We start from the raw sequence: 20693 nt of genomic DNA, 5'->3' as shown, positions 1-20693 counted from the left end.
AAAATCATCAGATCTTCATCTGTACTCTCAAAAAGGAAGCTTTATATGAAGATAATAAGGAGTCCCTAAAATGTATTCGCATCCATAAAATATACCAAAAAAAAAGCTGTATTACTAATCTCATTCTGCCACATAATTTCACAGGGACATATACTTTTCCATCACTGGCTTATACCTTTTATTAAGAGGATACCACCAAAACAAAGCTATAGGCTTCCTAAATTGTCATTATACCATTATTTAAATTCCATGTTGGGTTATAAAAATTCTCAAAATAGAATTACATCAACTGAAATTTCACATAAAAAAGTATGAATATATATATATATAATTTTTTTTTTTTTTTTAATACTTTGAAAATGTGAGCTGTAACAAGGAAGGAAAATCATTTTGGCCAGTAAAGGGACAATGATTCATTCAGTAATTTTATAGAAACTGTTGTATCACCTCTATGTGCAGAGCATAAAACAATGTGCCATTGTGAAGTAGAACAATGTGCATCATATAAAAGAACTGTGAGAAAGAAGTACTTGTTTTAATGTAGTCATACTGGAAAAATTTGGTTATTTGAACAATTATGACAGGTGTATTTAAAAATATAACAATTATGCAAACACTATTTTAACAGATTTCATGTCACTCTAATTAGAGGCCTAATAATTGACTTAGATATTTAACCATCATATACTGTAAATATGAAAATCCACAATATTTTTCCAAGATCCTTAAATGACTGCTTTGAGTTGTGAATAGATATTGGCCTAATCTTAGTTTAAGTGGCAGTAAGAAATGTTTTCCTTTTTTTTATTTCATTTTATAACTATTGTGGGAGGTTAGATTTAAATGAATCATTCTGGCTTATTTTGGTCCACTAAAACCCTCTGTCTGTTTCTGCAAAGACTGAAACATTAGAGTTGGGTGAACAGTTAGGGCCGAGCAAAAGTTTGGCCCGAACATCACCTGTTCGCCCGTTCGGCAAACACCCAAATTTGAGGGGCGTTCAATGTGTGTGTTCGCCCCTCCGAACGCCCTGCAATGCACTGCACGATGCACAGTGCATTCTGGGCTCTAATTGAGCAAAGCTTTGCCCAATCAGGGGGCAGTGAATAGCTGGTTGTTAAGGAGCGGGCCAGGAAGCCGGCAGTGGTGTCCTTAATAACCGATGAGTCATCAGCTGTCAATGGACTTCCCCGCTGACAGTGGCTGACAGTGGAAAAAAAAAACCCTGGCTTGGGGTCCCCACCAAAATCCATACTAGACCCTTATCCGAGCATGCAGCATGGCAGGCCAGGAAAGGGGGGGGGCGAGCGAGCGCCCCCCCCCCCCCCAACCTCCGAACCATACCAAGCCAGTAATAAAAACACAGAGACAGTTTTTACAATTTCTTTATTAAAATAAAAAAATTAAAAACGTGTCCCCCGAGGCAGATCCATCGTCAATCACGATGCCGCCATCACAGCTGGACTCGAAAAAGTTTTTAAAAAATCGCTCCGCTGTCAACTAAGGCAAACTGCCAAATGCCTGGCTTGCCGTTTGACAGTTCCTATATATAGGTAAGGGCGGAGCCACCTGTAGACATCACCTGGTGGCACCGCCCCCTTGTGACAGCACGGACCAGTGTATGCTGGTTCGGTGACATCACAAGGGGGCGGTACCCCCAGGGGAGGTCACCAGGTGGCATCGCCCTTACCTATATAAGAACTGTGAAATGGCAAACCAGGCATTTAGTGGTTTGTCTTAGTTAAAGGAGGAGCGATTTTTTTTTTTTGGGTTCGGCGGATATTGTGTTTGATGGTGGATTTACATCAGGGGACACTGTTTTGTATTTTTACAGGAATTGCCAAAAACTGTCTCTGTGTTCTTATTACTTTTTGACACTTTTTTGGTGAATGTGTATACTCATTCACATGGGGGGTCCCCTTCTTAAAGGGGGCTTCCAGATGCTGATAAGCCCCCTGCCCACAGACCCCCCCTGCCCACAGCCCAGGGTTGTGGGCAAGAGACCCTTGTCCCCATCAACATGAGGACAAAGTGCTTTGGGTGAGGACAAAGTGCCCACCCCTGCCCCAAAGCACCAACCCCCCCCATGTTGAGGGCATGTGGCCTGGTATGGTTCAGGAGGGGGGCAGAGCACTCGTTCATCCTCCCCCTTTTCCTGGCCTGCCGGGCTGCATGCTCGGATAGGGGTCTGGTATGGGTTTTGAGGGGGACCCCATGCCTTTTTTTCATTCTATTGCCGGCAATTGTATTGTATTGCCGGAAATTTAAATGTCATTTCATGCATTTTTTTTTCTTTAGAAATGTCATTTTTGCTGCAGCATGTTCTATACATGCTACAGATGCACCACTTTACAGACAGACTAAGGGGACCCCCAAGGCACTATATTTAAATTAATTTTTCATTTTTATTGTTGTACTTTAAGCATCATTAAAATCACTGCTCCTGTAAACGATCTTTTTAAAAAAAAATTTGCATTGATACGTGTCCCCCAGGGCAGTACCCGGGTGCCCATACCTTTTTATGGCCAATTGTTTGCATATAAGTCTTCAAAATGGGGACTTTAGAATTTCCAAGTTCGAGTCCCCTAGACTTTAATAGGGTTTGCCGTTCAGGTCAGAACTTTTTCTCCGTTTGGGAGTTCTGGTGCGAACCGAACAGGGGTCTGTTCAGCCCATCTCTATGCAACAGTCTGGTGATGGGCTGTTCAATGCAGGCCAGAATAGACACTCTCCTCTTGTTTTCACCCTCACCCAGCTGCTCCCTTGCATCACAAATGTCTCTTGGAGTAGGAGGAATACCAAGCCTCAGTTAGCACCCAAACAAAATGACTTGTGCACAGATGAATAACAATAAGGTTTGACTTCCAACTAAGATATCAATAAAAGATAGCTTCAGAAATATAATTTTAGAGAACAAAGCAAAGACTGAAATCTTAATACTTCAGGGCTCTGCAAACTACGGGCCTCCAGCTGTTGCGTAACTACACGTCCCTTGATGCATTGTAAAACTCTGACATTTACAGACATGATTAGGCATGATGGGAATTGCAGTTCCTGAACAACTGGAGGGCCATAGTTTGGGGACCTCTGGTTGGCCATTGCCACATAATATGGCAAAGGGAAATTAACCAATGCTCTCCATTCAATGTTGTTAGTTTAACACAAGAATACCTTACACCTAATGAATAAGATAAACAAGGCACCTGGTTGAGATGGCATCCACCCCCGTGTGCTACAAATATAAAGGCCATAAGTTGATAAACAATTATATCACTTTTTGTTAGGCTCTCTTTCAAATAGAACAGTCACACAAGTGTTGGTGTACAGCACATTTTATATATATACTGTATATATATATATATTTTTTTTTTTTTTTTTTTTTTAAGTAAAAGCTAGAAGTGGGTAGCTTTAGACCAGTAAGACTACTGTGTGTACAGCTGTAAATATTTGAACATATGTTGCCAATAGAAATACAAAAGTGTAACCTAGTAAACTGCATAGTCCTGGCAGTCAAAGGATTAAAAAAAAATAACTTCTGCTAGGATTTATCAGCAGTCTTTGCTCTATACTGAAGAATTGCTCTGGGTGGCTCTAAAGCATCGTCACTGTATATACTGTATATTCAGAAAATATAAAATGTGAAGGTGAAAATGAGGGCAATTTTTAGGAACTTGTGGTAACAACTTTTCCATTTTTTCATCAGTAATCATAGTGATGAAGATGACCTTCCCCCAGCATTGGCTGCAGTAGCTGCTGAATCTGCTGCAGAGCAGAGAGCTGCCCTTCTCTTGGCTTCCAGTGGAAATTCTCAGGCTTCCTCAGTTGAGAAGGTATAAATCGAAATAATGCATCTACATTTTAGAGTTATAAAGCTTTTGAAGTGTATGCACTGCCAAAACTTTCTGTTTTTAGAAAAGAATGTGGAAGTATTACAGCCTCTGTGGTATAGTGAGCTTACCCTCACATGCTGGTGAAAATGGTTTTGCTAGACAGGAAGTAAGAAAACAAACCTGCATTGAGGCTGCACAGACCACACAGAAAAGCTGCCAGGGGTTCTAACCTCCCCCTACTCTACCAAAAAAGTATTGTTATTTCTGTCCATGTAACCGTTGGAGATTTCACATCACATCATGTCTGGGGAATCCTTCTCCATTCTATCACCATCCATCTAAAAAGTTTTGATTGGGCATACACTAATGCCGCGTACACACGAGCGGACATTACGGCGGACTTTGCCCGGCGGACTGGATTTCGTCGGACAATTCGATGTGTGTGGGCTCCAGCGGACTTTGTTTTCTCAAAAGTTGGACGGACTTAGATTTGAAACTTGTTTAAAATTTATCCGTTGAAATCGAGTCCGGTCGAAAAGTCCGCCGTCTGTATGCTAGTTCGACGGACAAAAAGCCATGCTAGGGCAGCTATTGGCTACTGGCTATGAACTTCCTTGTTTTAGTCCGGTCGTACGTCATCACGTACGAATTCGACGGACTTTGGTGGATTGTGTGTAGGCAAGTCCGTTCATTCAGAAAGTCCGTCGGAAAGTACATCAAAAAGTCCGCCGGGCAAAGTCCGCCGTAATGTCCGCTCGTGTGTACGCGGCATTAGTCTATATAGTTAACCACTAACTGACAAGCTCACGTAGATATACTGTGGCAGGTCGGCTCTCCTGCCGTACCTGTATGGTGGCTCGCGCAGGCGCAGTTGCGGGAGCGTGCTCATGGGTGTGTCGGACTCGATGTCCACTGTGATCTGCGACCATGGTGAGGAGAGACAGAACAGGGAACTGCCTACGTAAACAAGGCGATTCCCCATTCTGCCAGATGACATGACAGAGATCTACTGTTTCCAGTGATCAGGAACAGTGATCTCTTTCATGTCCCAGATAGTACATCCCCCCTACAGTTAGAACACACCCAGTTAACACAGTTAACCCCTTGATCGCCCCTACTGTTAACCCCTTCTCTGACAGTGTCATTTTTATAGCACTGATCAATGTAATAATGTTACTGGTCCCCAAAAAGTGTAATTTGGGGTCAGATTTGTCCGCCGCAATGTTGCAGTCCCGCTAAAAATTTGCAGATCGCCGCCATTACTAGTAAAAACAATAAAAAACTAAATAAAACTCCCTAAATCTATCCCATAGTTTGTAGACGTGGTAACTTTTGCGCAAACCAATCAATATACGCCTATTGCGATTTTTTTTTTTTTTTTTACCAAAAATGTAGAAGAATATATGTTGGCCTAAACTGATGAACAAATGTGTTTTTTTTATATATATTTTTTTGGGATATGTAATATAAAAAAATATTATTTTTTTTTTCAAAGTTGTCGCTTTTCTTCATAGCGCAAAAAATTAAAACCGCAGAGGTGATCAAATACCACCAAAAGAAAGCTCTCTTTGTGGGAAAAAAAGGACATCAATTTTGTTTGGGTACAGTGTCGCACGACCGCGCAATTGTCAGTTAAATCGATGCAGTGCTGTATCGCAAAAAATGGCCTAGACATTGAGGGGGCATATCCTTCCGGGGCTGAAGTGATTAAAGGAAATAGTGACCAGTGTCTCAAAGTACTTATTTTTAAGCTCTTTACCTATAATATGTCCTGTTTTCCAAAATATCCACATTACTTTTTGAATGTGCTTTTTTTTTATTAGGGAGCTATTCGTTCTTCACAGAGTATCACATATTAGGCTTCTTTATGCAGTTGAATGAGTTCTAATGCACCAACAAAGTTCTGACAGGAAAGGAAACCCTCTTCCTCCGTATGTGCCCCTGAGATTGACAACACACTATAGTCAATAGGTTTGAGAGGGAAGTAGAAAGGGGCAGCCACTTAACAATAGTAGCTCTTGATGCTTTTTTGCATTGTGTATTTTCAAGGTTTTGGGATTCTTTGGGCATAAACTGGATGCATGTTACCAAGAGTTGCTTGCATTAAAGTAAAACTAAAGGCAGAACTTTTTAATTTAGATTGAGTAAAGGAGGGTTATAACCCTTGTTAGGGTTTTTTTTGTCATCTGTGTCCCATTGGTGAGATTTCCCTTCAGTTCCTGTCCCATAACCAAAACAATTAGGGGGAGGAAATAACTTCAAACTGAAAGAATCCCTGGTTGCCATGAGGGTCACCAAAACTAGTGTCCCCACTGGAAGATTTCTCCCTCTATTACTGTTCTTGGGAAAACCAACATTTTGGAATGTACTTTTGCTTTCGCTTTCAATGATAACAGTAAACCTAATAAATAGAAAGGGTGAATATCCCTAACGGGGGGCACAGAGGGCAATAAAAATCCAATGGGTGTTTTAATCCCTCTCCACCCTAATAAAAACTAACAAGAAACAATACATTTTTGCCTTTAGCTTCACTTTAAGATTCTGATGCCGATGCAAGACCCTACCAGAGGCCACAAGTTCACATTAATGCTTACCAGCAATTTTATGATGTCATGCAATATAGAAACTAATATTGTACTTTGCTCAGCATACATGCTTATTTGTGAATCAGTAATCATACTAAATTATAGTATTAAAGATGACTGCAGTTGCATTTCTCATGAACAAATTTATTTTACAGAGTCCTAGTAAAGCAAACAGCTCATTCACATTAGAGCCAGGTGACCTTCTGATGGATTTCACAGAAGCCACACCAATGGTAAGTTCTCATTTGTAATGGTAGAGTTGAGTTGAGCAATGCTGTTTGTATGCCCCTTTCGTGGAAGGGTCAACATTAGTGGGCCTTACTGATGTGCAAACATGCCAAAGCAATTTGAAAGTCCAAATACCAGGTATAAACAAAGCAGTCAGTGGGGTTTGAATAAAAAAATCACAGCATATCGAGTAGGGCAGTGCGAATAACAAAAAGAAAAGCACAACTTATGAAATGGGACAAAATGCAGAACTTTCAGAATGAAAAGTTGTGGAACAGGGAACGCACAATAAGGTGTAAAGAATGAGGTAGTGTGGAACAAGGAATACACAGCATACGGTATGAGGTGGTGCAGAATGACCGAATGTCAGATAAGGAATCTACAGCACAGTGTAAAGAAAAGGATGGTATGGAATAGGGAATGTACAAAATGAGGTGATGTGGAAGAGGGAACATACAGCCCAGCGTATACTGAATAAGGGCTTTGTAATGCAGAGCGTTAAGCTCAACATACGGTGTTAGCTGGTGTGTAATGAGCAACATACACTGCAGTGCAAATTTTTTTTGCGTTGCAATGTACTGCTTTTTGAAAATAATGCACCTATTTTTTATGTGCCTCAATGCCCAACAATCTGTGTGATTCTAGATTGTAAGCTGTAACGAGCAGGGCCCTCTGAGCCTTCCTGTATTGAATTGTATTGTATTTGTACTGTCTTCCCCAATGTTGTAAAGCACTGCGCAAACTGTTGGCGCTATATAAATCTTGTATAATAATAATAATAATTAAGGCACATGCGCTGTGGAGTAAATGAACCCTTATATGTAACATCCACTTTACTAGAGATATGATGTCCTTTTTTGTTTATTTCTTTTGCTCTTTTGCCAGGCACGCATTTTCAAAGTGCAGATGAAGAAACTGGCTAGCCAAGCTACCACCAGTGTTCCCAATAACCACTCCCTCAACACTAGAGAGGTATATGCAGGGCAGGAACAGCCAATATTAACAGTAGTTTTACTGAGTTTAGGAAATAATACAACTCAAAATACTGGCCATACGTTATACAATTTTCTTGTTCAATTTCTTTTAGATTTATCTTAACTTCTTGCCGCCCGCCCCTCGTATACTGTGGGATGGCGGCTCCTCTGCACAAAATCGCGTACAGGTACATGATTTTGCACTTCCAGGTCTGCTGCGCGCACGCACGCCGCCAGCGACCCGCTCCCGTTGCGATTGGACACAGCGGGAGCCAATCAGTGGGTTCGGTGTAGTGCAAGGGCCTGACTGATTGCATAAAAATTTAAAGTGTTTGGGTTCGACCTCAACTGCAAAGACGGCTTAACACCAATTCAGATGGTCCTGATTGTCAAATCGCATGTCAAATTGGCCTGACGTGAGGGGCTTAAACAATGTTGGGTGTGCTATAAAAAGTTGCATTAATAAATACTTAAATGACAATTATATTTTAGTACAGTTAATCTTCAAACCCCCCCCCCCAGCTTATTATCCCTCTCATATTCTATACTATGCTGTCCCCAATCCTTGTAGAGCTTCACTGTGTATTGTTGACTGGGATCTGCACAGCTTCTTCACAAAGTGCTTAATGACCAGGTTGTACAGTCACAGTGACAGTAAATTTCCCCAGCAGGATCACAGATAGCAGTAAATATCCAATAGAGGTTTTAAGCCTTTCTCACATGATCAAAAAATATTGGCTGCAGTTACACTTTATGCATGTGCAATGAATATATATTGCAGAAAGTTGCTCAAATGTAGCACTTTCAAGAGCGCAGTCCATTCACCAAAAAAGTCCTGGCATTCTGTGGCCTCACAGGCTTCAGGCCCTTGTCCGATGCTTCTCAAACACATTCACTGACCTACATCCTGACTCCTGGGTGGAGACTGCCTTTGTCTCCCAGGTGGAGTCCTAAACTATATTCCGCCCCTGTACTAAAAAGGTATTAAAACTCTGATTATCAGAGGACCATGGACCCAAGGTTGGAGGCTTCATCCCACCCAATACTCTACAAACTGGAGTCCAGGACCTATACAAGTGTAGAACCCTCTAGTTGGGTAGGTGCTAGAATGAGGATTTTTCTAGCAGAGTAGGAAAATTTAGGCAGGCCTAGCTGTTGGCTAGGCCTGTTTGATTTCATTCTAGGCTGGGAGTGGCTCAGGACAGGGCTGGATGACTCACAGGTAGCATCACTGTCACCTCCCTCTTCTTTCTAGAAGGTGCTAGAAAGAGAGGAGGAGAGGTGGAGCTGTCTAGGGTATTTTGAGGAGCCTTGACTAATCCCCAACTTGGACTGGCAGGGGGCAGGCCTCCTTAAATACCCAGGGTCAGTCCAGCTGAGGAGGAGTTGTCGGGTGGAAGTGCTGGAGTGAGAGAATGGGGATGATGTCGGGGACCACAGGGTGCTCCCCAGTCTGGGGGGGTGACCTTGGGCTGGGGCTCGGTGCATCCAGGAGGAGAGAAGAGATCCTGGAGCAGAGAGCAAGGAGAGCACAGTGGGAGAGAACACTGCTAAGAGACTCCAGGGAGGACAACTGGTCTCAGCCAAGAGGGCTGATGAGTGAAGCACAGTCCGGAGAACTGGGAGTTTGCAGTTTGAGATGGGTGCAGAACCAGAAGAGTGGACTGTGGGAAGGGCAGTGGAGAGAGGTCATTGCAGCGAGGCTGGCTGGCAGGGCCTGAAGAGAGCTATCTGGGATTGGTAGCTGAATAGAGGACAGTTAGCACCTGAACCATTTCCACACCATAGGGGCCAGAGGCCTCTGCCTGCAAAAGGCAATCCACTAAGGCCTGGCTGAGTTAGTGCCTAACCATGCAGTGCTAGCTAGTCTGGAGGAGTAAAAGTCTGCAGCAAAGGAAGTGCTGGAGTAGGAGTAACGTTATGCAGCAAGTGAAATGCTGGAGGAGGGAAGGAAAAGAGGTCTTAAGCAAGTGTTTGTGCTGGAGAGAAGACTGGAGTGTATATACAGGAGTGTATATAATAGTCCCAAGCAAGTTAGTCTGAATCTTCTGGGCATCCCATAATTTTCTCTTCCCAACCAAGTTCAATCATCTCAAATAAAAAACAAAGCTTATGGACTGTTCTGTGTCTCTGAGTGCCTGAGAGATGGATGCTGGGTTGGGCAGGGTGACAGGTGAACCACAACATTCAGCAACCCCTATAAGGGGCATGGCTACACAAGGATTTGTCAATCTTAGATAAAACTGAAAGGCCAGATTTCTCTATTCAGAACAAACATCCTAGAGCCCATCAACCTGTATAGGCAAGAACCCTGGATGCCACCTAACTCTTCTCACACTTTTGGCAAGGTGCAGCACTTTGTATATAGCACAGTTTACATAAGTGTAGCTGCTGAGTACTTTTAGGTGTAGCGCACTCCCTAAGGAGCTGCAGATGAGCTGGGATCCTCCACCCTGCACAGCCAGGCACACCACATTTTCACAGTCACTCCAGAGTCAGGAAACAGACAGTACTTTGGGTTTTTGTTTTTGTTTTATTCACTGTAAAAAATATTGTGCTGGGTCTACTCAACAAAATTGAGGCAACTATTTGCATCATCTTTCTTTAAGTACTGTCAACTAAACATATTTTTGTCTGACTCATTAGACTTTTCATGATTTCAACTTTGTTGTTTTAAGTAAAGCCAACTCAGTTTTCCAGTTTCTAGACCACAGGTTCAAGTAAAGCCAAATCAATTTTTGCAGTTTATAGAAAAGTTTAGGTTAGGAACACATACATTAACTTATTTATTTCAAGTACTGTACTTATATAGCACTGTCAATTTATGGAGCACTTTACATATACATTGTACAGTCACATCAGTCCCTGCCCTCAAGAAGCTTTCAATCTAAGATCCCTAACTCACATTCATACATACACATATTAGGGCCAATTTACACAGGAGCCAATTACCCTAGCAGCATGTCTTTGGAGTGTGGGAGGAAACCTATGCAGGCACAGGATAGAACATGCAAACTGCAGGCAGGTAGTGTCATTGTCAGGATTTGAACCAGCAATCCTTTTTTTCTGTTAGATGAAAGTGCTAACCACTACACCACTGTGCTACCGTATTACTTAATGACTTAGTGACTTAGTTACTTAGTTACTTAGTTTTAAGTGATATTAACTTGTAACTTACTCAATTTTTTTAAGTTGGTAAAACTTATTTTCCAAATGTATTCGATATATATTTGAAGGTTTTTATTGTAGCACTATCCCCCGAAGGAGCTGCTGATTTTATTTGAGTCTTTGCCGTCATCCTCTTACCTGTATTTCCACCATATACGGGACTAATGCCATGTACACACGGTCGGACTTTTCAGCTACAAAAGTCCGACAGCCTGTCCGACAGACTTTTGACAGACTTTCGACGGACTTTTGGCGGACTTTCGACTGACTTTCTAACGACCGGACTTGCCTACACATGATCACACCAAAGTCCGACGGATTTGTATGTGATGACGTACACCAGACTAAATTAAGGAAGTTGATAGTCAGTAGCCAATAACTGCCCTAGCGTCGTTTTTTTGTCCATCGGACTAGTATACAGACGAGCGGATTCCTGGGTCCGGCGGAGTTACGACGTAAAGATTTGAAGCATGTTCCAAATCTAAAGTCCGTCAGATTTGCGGCTAGAAAAGTCCGCTGAAGGTCCGGTGAAGCCCACACACGATTGGATTGTTCGCCGGATTTGGTCCGTCGGCGTCCGTCAGACCAGTCCGGTCAAAAAGTCCGACCGTGTGTACACCCCATTAGAGTTTATATTAGGCCTTACGCCCACCAATGTATGCACCAGTCACTTTGCTCTGTTTCCAATGCTTTATTGCAAAACTTTTTAGGAAGTAGCAGTAAAGAGGTAGAAAGGGAGTTGCAGGAGAGTTCAAATACCTTATGCAGATCACTGAGGAATTTAAGATCCTGAAGACAAACACACTTTCAGTCTACAGATCTTTGCCCACCCGGATAGGTCTCTCTCACTGACCTAGCAGCCAGAATGGCGCACGGATGAAAATTCTCTGCCACAGACTTGAGAAAAACAAAAATGGTTGTACCATCCTCTGCCACAGGATGTAGTATTAGATGAACAATCCTCTGCCACAGGATTTAATATTAGATGAACAGCAACACAGTTCCAGAACCTTTAAGCCGACCCGGCAGTACTGTGCGGTAGGTTAGTTAGAATGCATCCTCTAATTGAGTCACCAGGCTCTTCTTGAATTACCAGCCTTTCACACGGTCCTTTCCAAGATGAGTCCTCCCCTGGATCTTTCAATTGCTTGGCTTCTTCCCGCAGATTAGACAGCTCAGGACCACCTCTGAACCAACAAGCCCCAGGTGACTTCTGGGACTTCTTAAAGTAACATAGCCTCGGACCAGCATGGTCCCGGGACAGGAAAGAGGTTGTCACAAACCTTAGGCCAGGAGGGCCAGGAGGTAAGAGAGACCTAAATATGGCGTCCGCCCCTTAAGTACCCTTTCCCAGAATGCACAGCGGTGGACCACCTCTGCTGGGTTACTTCTGAGAAAGAAGAGCACTCAATACACTTCAGCCTGTTGCTCTTCCAACACTAGCCTGTGGTGACAACGACACCTACAGACAACAGTGTGGAACTACACGCAACACAGCCAATGCTGGAACAGAAGCTAGTTTAGCCACAGATTAAATCTGAACTATATACAGAACAGATAACCCCTTAAATTTACATGCAAGCGCCTGATCAACAGGAGCAGGGCGCTACATACTCCCCCCACTACAAAAGACGGTGTCCTCAATGTCTGCAAAAGAAATGACTCTCAAGCCTGAGAGTAGGTATCTGAACCCAAACTTGGATGGGAAAGAAGAAAGACAGTAAAGAAGAATGTGACAATTTCAAACATTAATCAACAGTATATTCACATCAGTCATGTTACAGCAACCTCACTATCTATCTAACCGCCCCCATGCTAGCAACTTGATAGAAGATCTTTTGTTACCTGAAAAACAAAGTTATACATACAGAAATCACATAACAAAGTTACTCATCAATTTAGGAGCAAAGCCTCACTATCAAGAGAATGAAACTTTCTTCCTCACATTTTCCTTTAAATGTAAAATGAACCAAAAGTAACTTAAAAGTCCATCCCTATCTCTGGGCGAATCCCACCATTTAGCGGCAGAAGTCTGACATAACAAAGAGTCTTTGGGTATAGAAATGCTGAGGTAGATGAAACCTCTTGACCACGAAGTTCTCATCAACCCTGACACTATCTATGTACCCCAGAGTTTTCTTTTCTTTGGCAAAGTAGAAACAACAGTCCCTTTGCATAATCACCAATAGAACCGGGGATCTGGCAGCGTCAGTTTCTTCCCTTGTTTATCCACAGTGGTGATGAAATAAACGATATCATCTTTTCCAGGTCTGCAAATGACTACTTTGTCAGCATAGATGTGCCGACCGTAATTCCAATGTAGCAAACACCCACTGAACCGTTCATGCATCATAGCAGAATAACCAGCTCTCTGGAAAGGCTTTGGTACACACAAATAGTCCCAAACAGCTTCACGGTACCACTGTTCTCGATAGGCCTCGATTTCCTGCATAACTTCTTGAGTAACATAAGGAAATTCCAGACCATACTCTGTAGCAACTCATTTGGAGAGCACTCTCTGCAATTGGGCTAGTTTAGGTAAAGCTCTGGTTTTTCCCAGACCAGGAGGCACACAAGAATTAGGAGATTTGCGCACCATAGATCCGATGGGCATCAGTTCAGACTCAAACGAACCAGTAACATTAGACAATATCTCTTTGGTAGGGCTGTGTGGCTCCTCACTAGTGATGTCTTCTCAGAATCCATGGCTATCTATTCCGAGAAAGTAATGGCAGAAGCGATATCTTCACCCTGGGCCCACAATAATTCCTGTGACATTGTCTCAAACAAATCATCACCGGAGATATCTGACAGAGAATCTATCTCCGAGTCTCTCAACACCTCTGCAGGCAAATATTTACAGACAGTCCCAGATATGTCCCCCCTTGATCTCTCACTCGTTCCTGTCGTGGACTTTTCTGGATCCATGCTCTCCTCCGGTTCCGGTTCAGGTAGTCTTTGGGGTAAGCCTCAACCGCGGCCACGGGAAGCCTTCACATATCCCACCTTTCTTTGGACAGGTGCAGCGGGAACAGGTGTAAAGGAAGCAGAAGCAAGGGTGATGTCCGCTGATGAAGCAGTAACAGCGACATCTCCCTCAGGAACACTCACAGTAGCAGATGGGACAAGGGCCTGTTGCTCTCCAGCAGCAATGGCAGTAGTTTCCGCTGTAGCGATCCCTGTAGCCCAGTCCACTCGGTAAGCACAGGGTGACATTGTAGGTTGAGCCACAATGAATAGGTATTCTCTGCACAGCAGACATCGGACAAATGGACGGAGATGTATGGCCAGTCCCTCGCAATTGTGGCAAAGCATGCCCAGCCCTTCAATATCTCCAACAGTGTACAACACGAACCGCCCCTGCGGCTTCAAGCGGATGCCAGTAACCATCAGCAGGGTTCCAGTTAGCATAGCACCCGCAGCGGTGCTTGTAGAGAACATCTTGGACCCCATGGCCGACGGTATCAATGAAAAAGAAGACATGGCTGCACTCTGATCCTCTCAGTATGATCACGAGGCCTCTCTTCTTCTTTGGCGCCAGACACACACACACGTGTCTCACGCAGCAGCAAGCAGGTGTAGCTCCTCCCACTTGCTCCTCTGATCACGTAGCTCCCGGGCTTTTACTTCTCCACCTGCAGCCTACGCAGTCAGAAATGTGATCTTGCACTTTAACCCTTCTTTTTCCTAGAAAAGTGACAAAGTCCAGAAACCCCTCTTTTAGCACAGACTCTCTGTGAAATACGTCTCAGAGTTGCGAGAGGCAACGGCAAATAATACCAGACAACGCCCCCACATGTAGCCCTAACCCCCGAAGGAGCTGCTGATTCTATTCGGATCTTTGCCGTCACCCTCTTACCTGTATTTCCACTATATACGGGACTTAGAGTCTATATTAGGCCTTACGCCCACCAATGTATGCACCAGTCACTTTGCTCTGTTTCCAATGCTTTATTGCAAAACTTTTTAGGAAGTAGCAGTAAAGATGTAGAAAGGGAGTTGCAGGAGAGTTCAAATACCTTATGTAGATCACTGTGGAATTTAAGATCCTGAAGACAAAAACACTTTCAGTCTACAGATCTTTGCCAACCCAGATAGGTCACTCTCACTGACCTAGCAGCCGGAATGGCGCACGGATGAAAAGTCTCTGCCACAGACTTGAGAAAAACAAAAATGGTTGTACGATCCTCTGCCACAGGATGTAGCATTAGATGAACAATACTCTGCCACAGGATTTAATATTAGATGAACAGCAACACAGTACCAGAACCTTTAAGCCGACCCAGCAGTACTGTGCGGTAGGTTAGTTAGGATGCATCCTCTAATTGAGTCACCAGGCTCTTCTTGAGATACCAGCCTTTCGCACGGTCCTTTCCAAGATGAGTCCTCCCCTGGATCTTTTAAGTGCTTGGCTTCTTCCCGCAGGTTAGACAGCACAGGACCACCTCTGAACCAACAAGCCCCAGGCGACTTCTGGGACTTCTTAAAGTAACATAGCCTCGGACCAGCATGGTCCCGAGACAGGAAAGAAGTTGTCACATACCATAGGCCAGGAGGGCCAGAAGGTAAGAGAGACCTAAAAATGGCGTCCACCCCTTAAGTATCCCTTCCCAGAATGCACAGCGGTGGACCACCTCTGCTGGGTTACTTCGGAGAAAGAAGAGCACTCAATACACTTCAGCCTGTTCCAACACTGGCCTGTGGTGACAACGACACCTACAGACAACAGTGTGGAACTACACGCAACACATCCAATGCTGGAACAGAAGCTAATTTAGCCACAGATTAAATCTGAACTATATACAGAACAGATAACCCCTTAAATTTACATGCAAGCGCCTGATCAACAGGAGCAGGGTGCTAAATTATTTAAAAATAATACAATAATATGTTTTTTTTTTTAAAAGGAATAGTTTCATGAAACAGGCTTTCAAAACAAATTAACATTTATTATTTAAATAAAATGACCCCTTAATGATCAGGCCATTTTTTGTAAAACGGCACTGCGTCGCTTTAACTGACAATTGTGCGATTGTGTGACACTGTACCCAAACAAATTGACGTCCTTTTTTTCCCACAAATAGAGCTTTCTTTTGGTGGTATTTGATCACCTCTGTAGTTTTTATCTTTTGCGCTATAAACAAAAAAAGACCGTCAATTTTGAAAAAAAAAAAATTTTTTTACTTTTACATATACAAAAAAAAATTGAAAAAAAAAGTATCGGAAGTATCGGTTTAGGCCAATATATAGTCTTCTACATATTTTTGGTAAATAAAATCGCAATAGGCGTATATTAATTGGTTTGCACAAAAGCTATCGCATCTACAAACTATGAGATAGATTAAGGGGCTTTTTTAATTGTTTTTACTGGTAATGGCAGCAATCTGCGATTTTTAGCAGGATTGCGGCGGAAAAATCTGACCCCAAATGACACTTTTTGGGGACCAGTGACATTATTACATTGATCAGTGCTATAAAAATGCACTGGTCAATGTGTAAATGACACTGGCAGGGAAGGGGTTAACACTAGGGGACGATTGAGGGGTTAAGTGTGTTACCTGGATGTGTTCTAACTGTAGGGGGGATGGGCTACCAGGGACATGACAGAGATAGCTGTTCCCGATCACTGGGAACAGAAGATTTCTGACATGTCATCTGACAGAATGGGGAATCGCCTTGTTTACATAGGCATACCCCCGTTTTGCCTCTGTATACCGCGATCGTGGGTAGCAGGCAGACCCGCTATCTCCTGTGCAAAGACCAATGTACACCTACGGTGGTTTGCGCAGGAGAGACGACTTGCCGCAGTATAATGATGATGGCAGGTCAGCAAGCAGTTAAAGTGTGAACTTTTGAAGATAGATTCCCCACATCTAGCTCTAAAAATATCTTCTGAAAAACTTCAAAGGTATATTTTAGGTTTTCAGGGTAGCTCAGGCTAAAAAGCATAAATGAGTCCCATAATCATTCTTTCTGATACAAAATGAGAGTGCTATATGAAAAAAATACACTATGCCAATATGCTTGTTTTTCTACCAATGCAACATAAATATGGTATATTTGTTTTTGAAATGTAATAACATAGTGCAAAGCGGGCGGGGCTTTATATAATCTAACGTTGAATGTCCAATATCACAAATACCGAACAAACAGAAAGTTTGTTTTAGTGGCTACAAATCAGCACAAACGCAGCACAAACAAACAGTATAATGCCCCGTACACACGGTCGGATTTTCCGATGGACAATGTCCGATCGGAGCGTGTTGTCGGATTGTCGGAAATTCCGACCGTGTGTGGGCTCCATCGGACATTTTCCATCGGATTTTCCGACACACAAAGTTGGAGAGCAGGAGATAAAATTTTCCGACAACAAAATCCGATCGCGTCAATTCCGACCGTGTGTGGCCTGTTCCGACGCACAAAGTGCCACGCATGCTCAGAAGAAATTCCGACACGGGACAGCTCGTTCTGGTAAACATAGCGTTCGCAATGAATACAGCACTTTCGTCACGCTGCAATGTTAAAAATGGTTTAATACAGCGCACTCTCTTCTTCTTTATAATGTGACAAGAATTAAGTAGTTTTGCTGCTCATATTCACACACACTTCTCACAAAGTTTTATTTGTTTTTTTTTTAGTGGGATTCCCTGAATATATTGTTATTAGTTGTCACATCTGACAGTTTTATATTTTTGTTATTTTTTTTTTTTGGGATTTTCAGCCTTTTTTTTTGTTTTAATGTTTGGATTTTTTCCAAGGCTGATCTTTGTTCAATGTTATTTTTATTTTTACTCCAGAATATTTTTGTCTGTGTTTTGTGTGTCAAGTTACCCCAACACCATTGATATCTTTTATTATTTAATCTCAAGGAGATTGTTTGTTGTTGGTGTCCCTTGTTCATTTCACATTGTATATTTGAAATGTACCTGAATCCTCACAAACCAACTGTCATTTTTGAAGTAAAACACATAGGAGAGTATAATTCAAAACAAAAATCCTTTATTAAGGGATCAGAACCAAACAAAGAGGAAGGCAACACTGGATCAACATGAGAAATTAGCGCAGCCTGGGACCCCCACGGCAGACATCAATTCTTCAACATCAAATTTGGTGGCCTGAGGAGTCCATATCTAAGGGAGGGCAGTCTGGTCCAGAATTCGCAGAGATCCGGATAGCAGCAGATGACATCTGTGTCCCCAGGCTGTGGTACCACAACAGGCTGCATCTTTTGGCCGACCAGACTGAACCCAGGGCAATCACTGTCTGGTCTTCCTTCCACGCTTCCTTCCGGGCTGTGGCTGTGCAGTTGGAGATGTGGCAGGAGGAGGAGTAGAACCTTGAGGAGGAGGAGGACTGGGGGGACCTGGAGGAGGACTGGGAGGACCTGGAGGAGAGGGAGGAGGAGGAGGAGGACCTGCAGGAGGAGGAGGAGGACCATCCCAAAGATGTGTGTGAGGTGTAATTTGGCCCCTCATACCTTTCTCCAGAGCCTCCGATATGAGGGCCTCACACAAGACTTTTTGGCCCTTCTCCATCCTCTGCATTTTATATGCAATGAAGGCAGCAATGTTCTCCTGCATGGTGTGGGGTGCTCCCAGGACCTCTGTAGCCCTCCAAAAGAATGCAATAGCAGCCTCCTCTAGGGTACTCCTCCTACTGCCACTTTCTGTTTTCAGGGGGGGTGGAGGGACCTGCAGATCAGCCAGCCGGCTCGGCCCGGCCACCTCTTGACTGAGACTTCCCTGTGTATGAAAAAGGGACATAGTTGTAATGTTTTGCATCATCAATCACAATCCTAAATTAGTACTCCCAACTAACATCTAGTTAACATCATTTATTGGACAAGCAGAAATATTTAGAGGAATGCTATACCTGGCTTAATCTGGGCTCCTCCACATATCGCCTGGAAGGCCCAGGTTGGGCGTCAGAAGCCTCAGCCGGGGGGGAAGGAAGCGTGGAAGGAAGACTGGAGAGGGATGACCTGGGTTCAGTCTGGCCTGCCAGAAAGTGCAGCCTGTCGTAGTACAACATCCTGGGGACATAGATGTCATCTGCTGCTCCGGATCTCTGCGAATCCTGGACTTTCTTGCGCTCCCTCAGATATGTGCTCCTCAGGCCACCAATGAAAATCTTTAAATAAGTGATGTCTGCCGTGGGGATCACCTGCTTCACAATTTCACACAATTGCTCCAGTGCTGCCTACCTCTTTGCTTGGTTCTTGAAATGGGGGTGGGTAATCTCCCACAGACAGGGCAGCTCACTTAGCATCTCTACGAATACTGACATGAAGTCATTGTCTTTCATTAAGATATCCATGTTCACTGCAAGACACAACACAAGACAAAGCCTAATGTCAGACAAAACTCTCCTAATCTTGTTACAATATAGGCCTCAATCTAGAAGCAGTATAGGCACAAGTTTGTCTCTTACCTTCGTTCTTACGATCGGCGCGTCCAATGCTCCTTCCTCCGCTCACAGATCGTACGTAATACGCACGCGTGTTACGCTTTATACACACTGCGCATGCATGTAACTCCGCCCGCCCCTGACGTTCTTTCTAGTCTATTCCCCGCCCCTTTTCGTTCGGCGCAGTGGGGGAAGAGCACATGGCGGAGTCACAGCAGGTGCGTGATAATTGCAGGAACGAGGAGGAGGAGGAGGAAAGCCCGGATCCAGGCACGTCCCGATCCAAAAGGAGACGTTTTAAGGCCACAAATATGTCGTTTGGGGAGATGTTGGAGATGGTCGACATCATGAGGAAGTCCGACTATGACGGAAAATATGGGCCTTACCCCAACCCCAACATCCGAAAGGCCAAGATCATAGCGAAAGTGGTCAGGAGTCTTGAGAGGAATTTCGGGGTACGAAGATCGAAAGATCAGCTCAGGAAGCGGTGGTCGGACCTGAAGTTGAGAGAGCCAGAGCAGTACCGAAAGATCCGGAGAGTGCTGCAAAAAAGTAAGTAGTTGTGCTGTGTTCCTATTCTTTCTGTCTTTATTCCGTTCGTTCTGCTCCATATGCTTTTATTAATTGTAACGTTTAAAAGGGCAACTTTAATGTTCATGGGCCCATTATTCGTTCGTATCAAACATTTTTCTTTCGGCCTCTAGAACACCATTGTTTAGGCCATATGCATTTTCACACATTTTTTGGGGCCTACTTGGATGCCAAATATTTGTTTGTGTAGATGGGTTTGTTACTAGAATGAAATGCAAACTAGATTGTGTGTAAGGAGAGGACACTGAGCAGCTGTTTTCACATCTGGACACTGGAGCACTAGTGTGGGACCCCAGAACACCATTTTTATTAGGGGGGCACACAGGTGCTCCAGTGTATACTATGGGGGGGCTACATCTGTGAAGCTTGTACCAAACAGGTAAAGTATTGCAGCTTGACAAAGGCCAATAAAAAATATACATCTTGGAACAATTGTAGACAATTATAGACAATTGTACCCCACTTCCAAGCAATGTTTCCTATTTCTAGTTCTGCCATCAAATATCTGTGTGCTAAGTATACCATTTTTGTTTTACATAGGGGAGAAAAGACTCGGAGGACACCCCTCATCCCAGGAGAACACAGACTCCCCACCTCTGGAAGAAGGGGAAATACCGCAAACCCAAGAAGCTGAGCAGGAGGAAGAAGAAGATGTGGTGGAGATTGGCACCACAACAGGTGAGTGTCTGCGACCACAGGCTCAGGTAAAAGAGATGGATGGTGGCAGATTTTTGAGACCTTTTTCTTTTGTTCTTTATCTCTTTTTAGGTGATCGTGATGTGAGGGAGAGAGAACGTTTCACATCTGAAAGTGCCCAGATACTGATCGGGGAGATCATGGGGTGTAATCTCGAATTGCACAACATACAGCAACAAATCAGTGATGTTATTAAAAAAAAATAATAACATCAT

The 20693-nt window shown here is 43.5% G+C and overlaps 1 protein-coding gene across 2 annotated transcripts in view; it reads left to right on the top strand.

Moving 5' to 3' along the window:
* EPB41L4B (erythrocyte membrane protein band 4.1 like 4B) overlaps positions 1 to 20693 on the top strand; it is a 910607-nt gene that overhangs the window by 835961 nt on the left and 53953 nt on the right. For both annotated transcript variants that reach the window (XM_073630789.1, XM_073630788.1), the window contains 2 exons: positions 3704 to 3830; positions 6571 to 6648. In XM_073630789.1, the coding sequence (XP_073486890.1) occupies positions 3704 to 3830; positions 6571 to 6648 (205 nt within the window). The remainder of the gene's footprint in view (positions 1 to 3703; positions 3831 to 6570; positions 6649 to 20693) is intronic.

The sequence above is a fragment of the Aquarana catesbeiana genome, linkage group LG05 (genome assembly GCF_042186555.1).
Source record: "Aquarana catesbeiana isolate 2022-GZ linkage group LG05, ASM4218655v1, whole genome shotgun sequence".
Taxonomy (NCBI): Eukaryota; Metazoa; Chordata; class Amphibia; order Anura; family Ranidae; genus Aquarana; species Aquarana catesbeiana.
This window is presented reverse-complemented; position numbering and strand designations above follow the sequence as displayed.